Source organism: Tasmannia lanceolata, unplaced genomic scaffold (genome assembly GCF_043159265.1).
Source record: "Tasmannia lanceolata isolate RefF3 unplaced genomic scaffold, GAP_Taslan_0.1 ptg000003l, whole genome shotgun sequence".
In the NCBI taxonomy this organism is placed as follows: Eukaryota; Viridiplantae; Streptophyta; class Magnoliopsida; order Canellales; family Winteraceae; genus Tasmannia; species Tasmannia lanceolata.
The window spans coordinates 51070337-51084650 of NW_027518680.1; the positions used below are offsets into that span (position 1 = coordinate 51070337).

Below are 14314 nucleotides of genomic sequence, written 5' to 3' on the forward strand. Positions count from 1 at the left end.
ATGGTTGGTGACCCTTTTTCTGGGTTGGTAACCCACATTCCACGGTCAATCACCCAAAAAAAGGGAGGTTGGTAATCTTAATTTTCAATTTCAGCTGCTTTACTCCCCTGAAAAATGGTTGGTGACCCTTTTTTCGGTTGGTAACCCACATTCCAAGGTCAATCACCCAAAAAAAAGGGAGGTTGGTAAGCCTAAATTTCAATTCCATCAGCTTTACTCCCCTGGAAAATGGTTGGTGACCCTTTTTTGGGTTGGTAACCCACATTCCAAGGTCAATCACCCAAAAAAAAGGGAGGTTGGAAACCTTAAATTTCAATTCCACCAGCTTTACTCCCCTGGAAAATGGTTGGTGACCCTTTTTTCAGTCGATCACCCACTTTCGAATGTTGGTAACCTCGTTTTGGGGGAGTCGATAACCTGGATTTTGAATTCCAGTAGCTTTATCAACCAAGGGAATAAGTTGATGATCCAATTTTGTGTGTAGATAACCTCACTTCCGATTGGTTGATGACCTATTTTGGGGGAGTCGATAACCTGGATTTTGAATTCCAGTAGCTTTATTAACCAAGGGAATGGGTTGATGATCCAATTTTGTGTGTTGATAACCTCACTTCCGATTGGTTGATGACCTATTTTGGGGGAGTCGATAACCTAAATTCCAACATTCAAGTACCTTTATCAACCAAGGGAATGGGTTGATGATCCCATTTTGTATGTTGATAACCTCACTTCCGATTGGTTGATGACCTATTTTGGGGGAGTCGATAACCTAAATTCATTCAAGTACCTTTATCAACCAAGGGAATGGGTTGATGATCCCATTTTGTATGTTGATAACCTCACTTCCGATTGGTTGATGACCTATTTGGAGGGAGTTGATAAGCTGAATTCCAACATCAAGTAGCTTTATCAACCTAGGGAATTGGTTGATAATCCTATTGTTTGTGCTGGTAATCCAATTCCGACTGTTGATAGGTCCATTTTCATGGTTTAGATGTAGGAGAGCGACAACTAAATAGAGAACAAATAGCATATCTATATCCAAAAAAATTGTTTATGTATTGATGTTCCAATTACAACCATTCTTTACAAAATAACAAAAAAGAAGTCATTACAATATCTGAAAACATTCAAAAAATTCAATTACACCCTTACACAAAGAAGGGAACTTGGCAAGGTACGCCCGACCTACTGAGTATGGGTGCAGAAGGCACAATAGCAGTTTGGTCAACTTGTTGTCTTACCACGGGTGGTTCTTTGCAACTTATTCTATTGTGGCCAAGTTGTCGACATCGGGTGCATATGTAATGTAATCCACCTTTCAATTCGCGATCAGTTCTTCTCGTAGGGTCATGTCTAGTGTCGGGTGCAAAACTTCAGTGTACGTATCCTGATATCTCTCTACATGAAACCATTTCTCGCAGTAATCGTATGCATCAAAATCTGTGATGCCAATGGCTGCCATGTCATGTCCACACGGGAGTCCAAATGTTTGGAATGCACGACAACTGCACGTGCGAAGTTCCAAGTTTACGCCATCTGTATGTTCAAGCGACCGTACTTCATATTCATGAACCCCAACTCGATAAGCTGTATACTGGCGACTCTCTTCCCTCGCTAATGTTATACGTTCTTCTGCGTAATGAGTCAACTTTGTTTGCCAACTATGACCCAATTTCTGACGCTTTTGAATGAAGTCTGTAGTCTGATGTCTAGTGTGCTCTACCAATGATGCAATCGACAATCTTCTCGCATCCTTCAGGACAGCATTGAAACACTCCGATCTATTTGTAGTCAATACATCATACCTATCCCCCTTAAAGTAAAAACTAGCCCAGTGTTCGTTCACAATGTCACTTATCCACTTGTGTGCACGTTCATTCCTCACCTTAATCTTGTCCATTGTTTCTCTGAACACACTCTCTCTCAAAGTCCATGCGGCTTTCCAAAACAATCTCTCAAGTAGAACATCTTTGAACTCGGATCGCAAATTAGCGGCGAGGTGACGCATGCAATAACTATGATGAGAATTGGGAAATATATTAGGCACTGCCTGCAACAACCCCTTCTGTTAGGGGTGGCCAACCGGTTCGGTTCTCGGTTCTCGGTTCTTTTTTTTTCGGTTCTAGGTTCTCGGTTCCATGAACCGTAAGAACCGAACCGAACCGTAGTACACAGTAGGACCGAACCGAACCGGACCGAACATAATTATAAAAATATAATTATTAATTATTAATTATAATTTATAAAAACTTTTAATTAAAGTTACAATATAAGTTACTTTCTTATTATAAGAATCGTATTAACTATTACTTATTAATATTATAAGTAATTTATATTATTAAGTATATGTATAATAGAAATATAAAAATATTATATATATATATATATATATATATATATATATATTCAAAGTTCGGTTCTTCGGTTCCGGAACCGAACCGAGAACATTAGACCCGGAACCGAACCGAATAAGTTCGGTTCTTCAGCAGTGGAACCGAACCGGACCAAAAATATTTTTTTACAGTTCGGTTCCGGTTCGGTTCTTCGGTTCTGGTTCGGTTCTGGCCACCCCTACCTTCTGTCGATCGGAGCATATGGTGAATATGTTCATCTCCGCTGCCAATACGTACTGCCTCAGCAACATAAAAAACCACCTCCAACTATCTTCGTTCTCCGTCTCAACAACCCCAAATGCTAATGGATATAAACTGTTATTACCATCGACCCCGATTGCAATCAATAAGATTCCTAGATACTTCGCTCGTAGATGTGTCCCATCAACCAAAATTATAGGCCTGAGTGTTCGATGAAAAGACCGTATGCTGGGACCAAATGTCCAAAATAAGCGAACAAATCTATCATCTCCCCTAGGTCGTAAATCTCTGGCTCTGAAAACACGCATATAGCTGCCGGGATTTCTTCTCATCATCTGAACTGAGTGCAGGCAATATTCGATAAGAGTCCTCCACATTTTCACACTTAATCTCAAGTATGATGTTCATCGCGTTGTACGCTTTCCAATAGCTTATAATTATACCCCAATGCATCTTGATATATTCTCGTATGATCTTCGTCCTCAGATCATCTGGGCAAGCAAATAAGCGTAAACATGTCTAAGCAACCCAAGCTGCTGTGACAAGAGGGTGATCATTGCCCCTTAATTTAGTTCTACACGTATGGTCGGGGACAAACGACTTTACTAACACACAGGTCATATGATTAGTACCCGTTATACGCCATTTGCAACCCTCTACCTTGCATCGAACGTCATACTTCTTCTGTGTTGACTTTGACCTCACGAACATAGACCTCTACCGAATAGCGTACTTTTTGACAACCTTTTTGAAGTGTTGCATATTAGAAAATATTGCCCCAACAGTTAACTGCTCAAACTGAAGATTATTAGTATCTACATCATGGGCTCCAACAAACATCCCATCTGCTTTCATTGGCCGACTACTGCCAGACGGAACCGGTTGAGATCCCTCTCTAATAGGAGAATCCGCACTGAAAGGCTGAGCGCATGGACTAACACCGATATTTCCATAATCGTCATCATCATCATCCTCCTCATCATCATCATCACTACCATCGTCATTATCATCATCATTTCTTTCTTCTTCTAAATCTAAACCCCTCACACAGAAACTGTCTTAAAAAACATTACTGAAGTCCACTTCAAGATCTACCACATCTTGGAAGTCATCGATACCTCCACTAACATGGTTGCCATACAAATCACTTGCCAATGTTTCATTTAAGTCAATTTCAGACCTGCATAGTTCGGCAATATATAATCAAGTTGAATCCATATGAATTATAAATTGAAATATGGAAGTATTCAAACATTGCCAAAGAACTACAATACCTTATGACAGGTTCTGCTGGAGCACCTCTTATCTCTTTACTTACATCTTCACTTACATATCTCCCATCAAATTCACTTTCGTAGTCTTTTTGCAAGTCCACTTCAAAACGATGACGTTTTTGGGACGGAATCGAAGTAGAAGGAATGCTACGATTAAGAGAGGGTCTCCTAGTGCAGAGTTTGTTTGGGGGAAGCATTGACGAATTCAATGAATTAATACATTTGTCATTTATGCTCTTAGTTATGTATATCATCACAGAATTGAACATATATCTGTCAAACATCCTTAACATTGTTTGGAGGACATCATCATCATCGACGTCGATTAAAGTGACTATATATGGATCCACAACATATCGACATTTTATCGATAGTAAAACCTGCCTTTCTATAACACCAATCCTTCTTCGGATTGCAGCTTCAAATTCGTCGAAATTTATTCCGCGGCTGACAGATAACAATGTCTTCTTCCCTCCAACGTATTCCCAAGAAACATCATCCTTCAAATCTCCATCATAGTGTAAAAGAAGAGAAACCATTGTTTCGAACATTTTTATAAAATTCTAAATAAGGGTTCTAAACAGAGTTGTTGCTAAAAGGGGATCTTCATATCTTCTTGAGGGGTATTCAAGTGTACACAATGGGTTACCAAGTTCATAAGTGGGGTTATGGACTCTAAAGGGGGTTTTACTACCTCAATGGGGGTTTGAAGGTCAGTCCACAAGGTGTTCTAAGAGATTATCAACTACCTAATGGGGGATTCAAGTCCGTACGGAGGCTTCTGTAAAGGGTAATCAAGTTGCAAATTAGGGGTTTTCAACTCTCTACACAAGGGAATTTTCAAGTTTCTAAAGGGATTACCATGTACATAGAAGGGGAGTTACCAACAATGTACAAGGGCTTTTCAACACTCTCCAAGGGGGTTACCAAGCCTCTCCGAGGTGTATCAAGTGTCAAAACAAGTTTATCAGGTAAATATATGGGACTTACCAACAGCAAATAAGGGATTATCAAGTTCAAAAAATTGTGATTCATGTACAAAAGGGTTTACATAAACCATCTATATTCGGGTCATCAAACACTAATACCAACTTTATTAGTAGGGTACCAACTCTATAAGAACAGTTTCAGAGATAATAGAAGCACAAGCCCTAACTCACCATTTTAAAAGGGTTATAAGATAGGGTTATCAATCACAATAAAGATAGGGTTATCACACACAATACAGACAGGGTTATTATCACACACTAAAGACAGGGTTCAAACGCATTAATAGAAGCACTAATCCTAAGAGAGTAGATAACCTACTAACCTTCACTTACACTTCGTGGGTTTCAGGCGTTAATGGAGAAATTTGCAAGAGGTTGGCGGTAAGTTTGGGTAGGTGAAAAGTAAGAGAGAGAAAAATCTACTATAACGTGTTCTTTTTGGCATGAGGGGTATTTGGGTAAAAGGCCATGTCAGAAAAAGGTGTTTCGACCTCCGTTCACAACTTTTCAAAAGGGTGTCACCCATCCACTATTTTTGCATTTTTCTGTCACCAATTGACAATTTTTCCTTTATTTTATTACTTGTGACAGTCTCCCCCTTATATTCATTTTTTGGAAATTTCTAATATTTAAAATATTTTTTTTAAAGTGATTTGCCAGGGGCCATTGAAGAAGGCATTTCGCGGAAGGGCTGTTGCATGAGAGCACAGCCACATAGGCTTAGATTTCGCCTGAGGCGAAATGCCTTCTGCGATGGTCCCTAGCAAATCCCTTTTTTTAAAATAAATCTGTAATTTCTTAAAATTCCGTATGATTACCGGCAGTGCAGCGGTCTTAACCGCCTGTAGTTATAAATATACACCGGCGAACATCTTTATTCGCTAGTAAAACTTTTAGTCACAGTTAGTGGTGGATTAGATATTGTTCATATTCCGCCGATATAGTTGGTAGTGAATACTAGGGGTGCAACTTGGGTCGGGTAAACCCGACCCGACCCGAAAATAACATGGGTCGGGTTTAGAAATCATGGGTCTTGGGTAGCGTCGGGTTTTAAATTGGAAAACCCCACTCAATCTTGGGTAGGGCCGGGTTTAAAGAAAAAAGACCTGAAACCGACTCGACTCATATGGGTGTACTGTGACTTTCTTAAATATCTCTTGGACAACATATAGAAATATTTTCCAATAATGAGACAATTGTTTTCATTGAGGTGATCATGCATGCTATGTGAAAATATAGTGTCCATCTTATATTTAATTATTTATACACTTGATAACATAAATTTAGAGACTTTTTGGTGTGAGGATTTGTTTTTTTTTCCTACAATCTTTAAAATTAGTCACTATCCCATGCTAAAAAATAAAAACCCGACCCGACCCGACCTGAGAAACTATCTTGGGTAGGGTCGGGTTTAGGAATCTCGGGTTTTCTGGTAAAAAATTACACCTAACCCGACCCACCCGACCTGAGTTGCACCCCTAGTGAATACACTAGAGGGGGCTGTCCCAAGTTAAAAAAGGACGAATATGTTACTTACCTTTTGAATATTACCTTAATTTTATATTTATTCAAAGACATAATGCGAGAGCCAAAGATGTGAATCAATCTGGAACAATTCTTTTGGTCTATGTTTACATTAGTCTAATTTTTATGAAATGGATTATATTTATATGTACGTGGTACGTGGTACATTTTTATTATATTTATATATGTATTTTTACTTACATTTTTATATTAAAATAAGATCAAATTTTCACATGTTCACATGAACACTCTTTGAAAAAATAGTTTTTAGTTGGAATATTAAAAGAAAGCCATTTTGGCCATGTAAGGCATTAGCTTAATCCACACAAGTTAACTAATTCTTTTTTCTCATGTGTTATTAACTACTTTCTCATATATGTAGAGGGTCCTCTAACGTGTTTTTCCTCTATAGATCGTAAGGTTAAGATTATCCGAGGAAGAAGATTTTTGGGGCGCAACTAATTAACGTGGGGCCCAAAAATGAACGGTTTGGATCATCGAATAATGTGGGCCACAGTGTATATTTTTAAAATACTTGCCTGCATCTCTTAATGGGGTCCGTATGGGAGCGCAAATATTTTTTAATGGATTTGCTCGGGACAATCCAGAAGGCATTTTGCGGACCGGCTGTTGAATGAGAGAGCAGCCACCTTAGATGAATTAAATGAATAGGACAAAATCTGAGCCTATGTGGCTGCTCTCTCATGCAACACCCGGTCCGCAAAATGCCTTCTATGGTCCCTAGTGGGGCCTACATAGTTCAATTCTACAAACTATTCATTTGGTGGCCCGGACTTAAATATATAAGTCGTGCCCCAAAAATAACATCCATATGATGATTTTAACACTGAATTGGAATGCTAGGATCATCCACTGCTCCAAATTAACCCTTCATTTGTCCACCCTAACATGCCACAAAAATAATCTCTTTCGGATGATCCTAACCTTCAATCTGTAGAGATTTCTATAATGTTTCATCACTCTGCAAATTGGAAGGCTACGATCATCTATCGAGATGATTCTTGAGGCATAGCCTAAGTCGGGAGCAACAAATGAACAATTGGATTATCAAACATAGTATAAAAACAACTCTCTCTCTCTCTCTCTCTCTCTCTCTCTCTCTCTCTCTCATCCTTATTTAACAGGAGAAAGTCCACTAATTAGATGGTTAGGATTGTCTTATCTCAATATTTTCTAAACAATCTCATCCATTGGTGATGCGAACAAGATGAACAATCTATTACATAAGCATGACCACGGTGGTGCGTCATGAGTAATATAGAAAAAAAAATCACTAGTGATCGATGTAAGCTTTTCTCTACCACTTGAATATTTTTAATCACTTCACAAAAAAAATAAAAATAAAAATAAAAATCAAAGGGTGTGGGTCAAAAAGGAGACTTAGCTATTTATTTATTTTTTATTAGGAAAGCTAGTCATGATTTATGATAGATTCGCATGTTATTAAACATGTTTAGTTAAATAAAATCAATGAAGGTTACGATGCAAAAGGGGTTAATAAACATGTAAATGGTACGTGTAAATGAATATTTTAGAAATTATATGTGGGACTTGCTAGGCAATTTCGTGAAAGCCATTTTAAGGCTCACTTTCGCAGGAAAAGAACAGCTACACAGACTCACCTTTAGCAGATTTTGTTTTATTCATCTGAGGTGGTTGTTCTCTCTTGCAAAATTAAGCCGTGAAATGGCTTTCCACGAAATTGCCTAGCTAATTCCATTATATATAATAAATTGCATTTTTATATTATCATTAGGGATTTGCTAGGGGCCATTGCAGAAGGCATTCCGTGGAACCGCTGTTGCATGTGAGTGCAGCCACCTCAGATGTGTTAAATGAATAAGACAAAATCTGTTGAAAAGTGAGCCTATGTGGCTGCACTCATGCACAAGCCGTTCTGCGATTGCCCCTAGCAAATTCCATTGAAATTTCATGGAGCTGCCTGAAAAAAAGATGAAGTCTGTGGTTTGTGAAATTTGAAGGGTATGAACGTGGCTTAATTAATTCATCTATAATACTTTCAGTTGATGTAAATTTATCAATTTTTTATCCATTAAAAGTTATGTAATGGTTGTTGTTGAATGTACGTTTCTTACTTGTTACGACGATCGATGATCATCTCTTTGCACTTTTCATTTTATTATCTTGAATTCCATGTTAATGGGTTCAACCAGAGTCAGGGTGCACACATTTCAAAGGATTGTGGGTTCTTTCCTAATAAGCCACTAGCCTAAATCAAGAAAACATAAAGCATAAATCTCTCTCTCTCTCTCTCAATCTAAAGGTTCCAAATTAATCATAATAACATAACATCGGTGGGCTTATGTCAAGCTTTACATATTATTGTTAGAAAATAGAAGATTGATTTAAGAATGGAAGAATGGAGTCAAGACCCAAGAAAAGTACTTCATATTCTAACTTCTATATTGCTTGCTTTCCTAGATGAGCAACATGAGACAACCATTTATAAACTTATATAACCCCTTTTGCATGCTATGCAAAAATTTCTAACGAGTTCTTGATTTTTTTTTTTTTTTTTTTTTTTTTTTTGAATGGCAGTAAATTTTGTTCTTGACTATTCTATAGACCTCTGAGACATCTAGATTTTGTGGAGACTCTTAGACTTCCCAAGACACCCAGGTTTCTTCAAGACTCTTACATAATAACATCATTCTAGTATCTTCCATAAAAGTCGAATATAAGAATAATAGAAGATACATTTCTAGACCCTTCTTGAGAGTGCATTTTGTAGACACCTCATTTTGTATGGACCTTGAAAGTCACATACTCTTGTGCTATGATGACGACTTTATATATGACTGGAGAGGTAGATGACTTATAATTTTGAATCAAAACAACATGATGATGTTGAAATCTGGGTCCACGATCAACGGCTGGTAGAGCTCCAATCTGTGAAATCTGGGATTAACCTACGCTTACAGAGAAAGCGTTACGGGTCCTGAGTTGTGGCTCCGGGAGACCACTCCAACGCTTAAGTCAAAAATCGGCACAATAAGGAGAACAAAGCAATAGGTAGGAGACAAATTGTAACTCTGACTAGAGATTAGAGAAGATACAAAATGAAATATAGATTCCCTTTAACAAGGCAATCGAAATAGGAAAGAAATCTCATGAGCATTCTGATTCCAGACTCAGATTCAGGCAATCCAAACACCCCCAAATAGTTATTTTGTCATTGGTCTGAGGGTAGTTATTTAAGAATTTGCCATATGATAGGTTGTCTTTTGTAAGCCTTTTTTTATTATAGGAAATTCCAGTATGAGATGAAAAAGATTTGATTAGCTTCCACATGCCCGAACGACTCGACGAGGATAACATCATCTCCTCCGGTTAATCAATCTGAAGAGCTCGAATCGAATGCATCCCGATCACACGAGTCCCCGATGCTTTCTGATGACCGCCCAGGAAGGTAAAGAACTGATTGAGGAGAGCGGTAGGAGTCAATTCAATTTGAAAGCGTCAAAATGCTACCCAAATCTGGCAGATTGTTGGTCATGGGTCCCGGCTTTGTTTCTCCCAGCAGGAAGGTGTTGGGGAAGTAACGCAGGGGCGTATATAGCGGAAGCGGATCTCGTAATAGCTCCTAGGTTACGCACAAGCAGCAGATGGCTTGGCTTCAACGATAGCAGCAGATGGCTATCAATTGCTCGGATCGGACTGGACTTGAGGCAACGGCAGCAGGTGATCGTGCTATAATCGGCAACAAATCAACAAAGGCAACAAAGTTTTCAATTAATAAAAGCTTCCAAATAATTTACAACGGTGGGGTATTTATAAAGTTTACTTGGACGTCCCCTAATCCTACTAAAACTGAAATTCCAAGCTGATTTTTTGGGCACACCCTATCTATGTGAGGGCCCATCAAATGAATGCTTTGGATCACCCAAACAATGTGGCCCCAACTGTTATTTTAAGGCAGGGAGTAGATAAGTTATCTACTCCAGGGAGTACCTTCTCTTTTCTCTCTCTCTCTCTCTCTCTCTCTCTATATATATATATATATATATATATATATATATATATATATATATAGAGGAAACTGTTGGTGAGCTTAAGCTCACCAAACTTATGGTGAGCTAGCTTGCCCAATCACATGGGGGCCCACTTTGTTAGGATGATCCAAAGCATTCATTTGAAAGTCCCTTACATAGATGGGGGGTGTACCAAAAATCAGCTCCATAGGATCATCCTAACCCCTCCATTTGTGGAGGACAAAAATGGACAGACACAAATCTGCCCCATTTTTGTCCTCCACAAATGGAGGGGTTAGGATGATCCTATGGAGCTGATTTTTGGTACACCCCCTATCTATGATAAGGCCTTGCAAATGAATGGTTTGGATCACTCCCCAAAATGTGGGACCCATGTGATTGGGCAAGCTAGCTCACCATAAGTTTGGTGAGCTTAAGCTCACCAAACTTATGGTGAGCTAGCTTGCCCAATCACATGGGGGCCCACTTTGTTAGGATGATCCAAAGCATTCATTTGAAAGTCCCTTACATAGATGGGGGGTGTACCAAAAATCAGCTCCATAGGATCATCCTAACCCCTCCATTTGTGGAGGACAAAAATGGACAGACACAAATCTGCCCCATTTTTGTCCTCCACAAATGGAGGGGTTAGGATGATCCTATGGAGCTGATTTTTGGTACACCCCCTATCTATGATAAGGCCTTGCAAATGAATGGTTTGGATCACTCCCCAAAATGTGGGACCCATGTGATTGGGCAAGCTAGCTCACCATAAGTTTGGTGAGCTTAAGCTCACCAACAGTTTCCTCATATATATATATATATGATGGCTGGTAGATATGGATCTCATACGATGGAAGCAGAATCTTGTACGGCTACAAGTGGTAGCAGCGCTGGAGAGTGACAAGACACCGTGCTGCTTCCTAGGGCTGCAGAAATGGTCCGAGAAGTGGTGACGTACGTCACGTATTCCAGAGAAGGCTCCCACTAAGTTGAGCGTACCGAGCTAGACATCCCAAAGGGCCTAGGCTGAGGCCAGTTGGGCCGGGGTAGTCGCTCGATTTTACCCTCAACACATCACATGAGAGGTCAAGGGTATTTCCTTCCCCGTCTTCAACCCAAAAGCATTACCATTCATGCTATGCTTAAATTCAAAGGGAATGCTCCCTACAGGGATACTGAAATCCTTGGATCAGCTGTCCCTGGGATTGGCTATCTTGCTTGGATAAATTTATCTTTAAATTATCTAGTCTGCTGTTCTCCAAATTTATTTATCCATGAACAAAGTTCAACCTGAACAAAGAGGATAGATAAGTCTATACAAGGATTAAAGAAATGTGATTGCTATCCTAAGGTGAACAACCACTTTCTATCTACTACAATTAATCCATATAAGATACATAGATTATGCTTATGAGGTCCACTTCCAATCATCCAAAATGGTGCAATTCTATCAGATGTCCAGGTGGCAAATGGGCTGTGCTGGCACGACATGATACTTCTTGGCCCAAAGTGGCCCGCGGGCTAGGCATGGCACGGCACGGCCCACAGCCTGCAGTCCGTGTTGTGCCGGGCTGGCACGGCCCGGGACAACAACCACATATGCTCACTTTTTAATTGATTTTGCCGTGCTTGGCTGTGCCGGGCTGCTTGTTGTGCCGTGCCGTTTCGTGCCGCATGCCTAAACCCATAGCCCGGCACTACACACGTCTTCGTGCCGTGCCAGCACAGCCCACATCACTTTAGGAATTTGTGCCGTGCCGGCACGGCCCATGTCGTGCTGTGCTGGCCGGGCCGTGGGCCGGCACAACCCAATTGCCACCTTGAATCAGATGTATTATTTTCTTGCACTAGATGTGGGCCCGTCATTCACAACCACTACGTTTATTACGTGTTCTCTTCCTTAACGTATCATGCATGGGCCAAAAGAATTTTTTTTCTTTTTTTTTAACAAAAGGGAAGTGATATAGTCGCCCCTTTTTTCTATTTGCGACAGGCTGTCCCAAGTAGAAAAAAGGGGCGAATATATCACTTCCCTTAACCAAAATATTCAGGGGTGTCAATGGATCCACTTTGGACATGGCCGTTTCTAAGTAATAAAGATTCACCAGTTCAAAAAAAGAAGAAGTATTCACTTTGGATTGAATCCACCTATGTCTTGGTCACGATCCGTTCAGATCCCTTATTAGTCGGATCTTTTGAGAATGCATTTTAGATCCTACTTTTTGAGTCCGGGTCTCAATTCATTTCAAATCGAATTGTCAGTCAATATGTCGTTTTAAACATTGATAGGGTTAGGATTAAGGCCCAAAAGTGCATCGTGGGGATCTCCGGAATACTTCATATCAACAGATACTCGGTATATCAATATCAATTAGATCTGAGATCTGTTATTGAGAATGCTCATCAATATTATGCCTTGAAGAGGACTCGAACCTCCACGCTCTTAAGCACGAGATTTTAAAGAAACTCTAGAGAGAGGATAACCATCGTCCAAGTGAAAAGCGGAAAAATAAAACGTTATTTGTCATTTTGAATAGCTCTTTTAAAGGTCACTAAAAGACCCTAAAAATAGACATAAATGAATGAATAATCTAAGAGCCCATTTGGATACCTCATATTTTGTATTTGGATTTGAATTGAGTTTTGAATACAAAATGAGTAGATCCGTCAGCTTATGTTGAGGGAGACAGAGAGGGAAGGGGGTACTTCCTACTAGAGGGGAGAGGTTGAGGAGCAAAGAGGGTGAAGGAAACTGCCAGATCTGTGGATTTCCAATTACTTATTTCCACAGCATATTTGGAAATCTGATTTTTATTTTTCACTGTCAATCGCTGATTTGGAAATCCAAGGATTTGATCCGGATCCAAATCACAATGCAAAATGGGCGGCAAATGTGAGAAATCCAAATCAAAATCTTCTCGGCATCCAAACGGCCCCTAAGGGTATTTTTTGTACACTAGCACCCTCCATTCGTATCTAAGACGCCCGATCAGGTTTTGCTGCTACGTCTAGAGCTTGATCCAAAATAATTTTGGACCATTGGATACAGATCCAATGGTCAAACTCGGATCCAGTTGGTATGCCCAAATTCTGTCCATCCTTTGATCTGCCATATCTTGATAATGACACTACTCACATTGTTTTATACTTTTCACATTGGAAGTTGATAGCATCTTGAGTTTAGTGACTAATGCTAGTGCCATTATCAAAATATGGGAGTGGGGAAATCAGTCCTCCAATAGCCTTACTAGGGGTGCAACTCCAGTAGGGTTGGATGGGGTTGTAGCCAACACTAACCCAACCCAGCCCAATCCGATCCTCGGGCTGAGGAAGGTCAACCCTAACCCAACCCACCTCTAAATCTCTCAACCCTAACGTAACCCATCTAACCTGAAATCGGTCGGGTTGACTCAGGTTGGTTTGGGCCAAATAGAAAACTGCAATAACATAAAAATCAAGATAAAATTAGAGGACGGAGGTCGGGTAGGTTGCCAAGGCCCAGACCTAGCCCAACCCGAAATTAAATCGGTTTGGCTTTTCCCAAACCTAACCCAACCCAGCCCAGCCCCGAGGAAATGCCAACCCAACCTGAGCCAAAATCGGGTTGAACCCACCCAAGTTGCAACCCTACTCTTTACGCCATTTGTCTCTGGCACAAACCAAACGATGGACCCATGGGGCCTACCATGCAACTGTCTGCCATCAAATCTCCACCATAAACGTGCAGTAATCTTGTGAATGATATCAAAATCATAAAACATTACTTGTCTCCTTCAAGCACCTTGGAAGCATCAAGCATCAGAATTTCTCCAATAAAAATTGGGCAGTGATAGCCCCCCCTCCCCCTCCCCACCCCGCCGTTATCTGATGGATATTCCGCCCCCCCCCCCCCCCCTAACAGTTTTCGTTAACTT

At 40.1% G+C, this 14314-nt stretch overlaps 1 protein-coding gene across 1 annotated transcript; it reads right to left on the reverse strand.

Moving 5' to 3' along the window:
* Positions 1-1321: 1321 nt before the first annotated feature.
* LOC143869872 (uncharacterized) lies at positions 1322-2011 on the reverse strand. Its single transcript, XM_077376431.1, has one exon. The coding sequence runs from the start codon at positions 2009-2011 to the stop codon at positions 1322-1324; it is 690 nt and encodes a 229-aa protein (XP_077232546.1).
* Positions 2012-14314: the final 12303 nt, after the last annotated feature.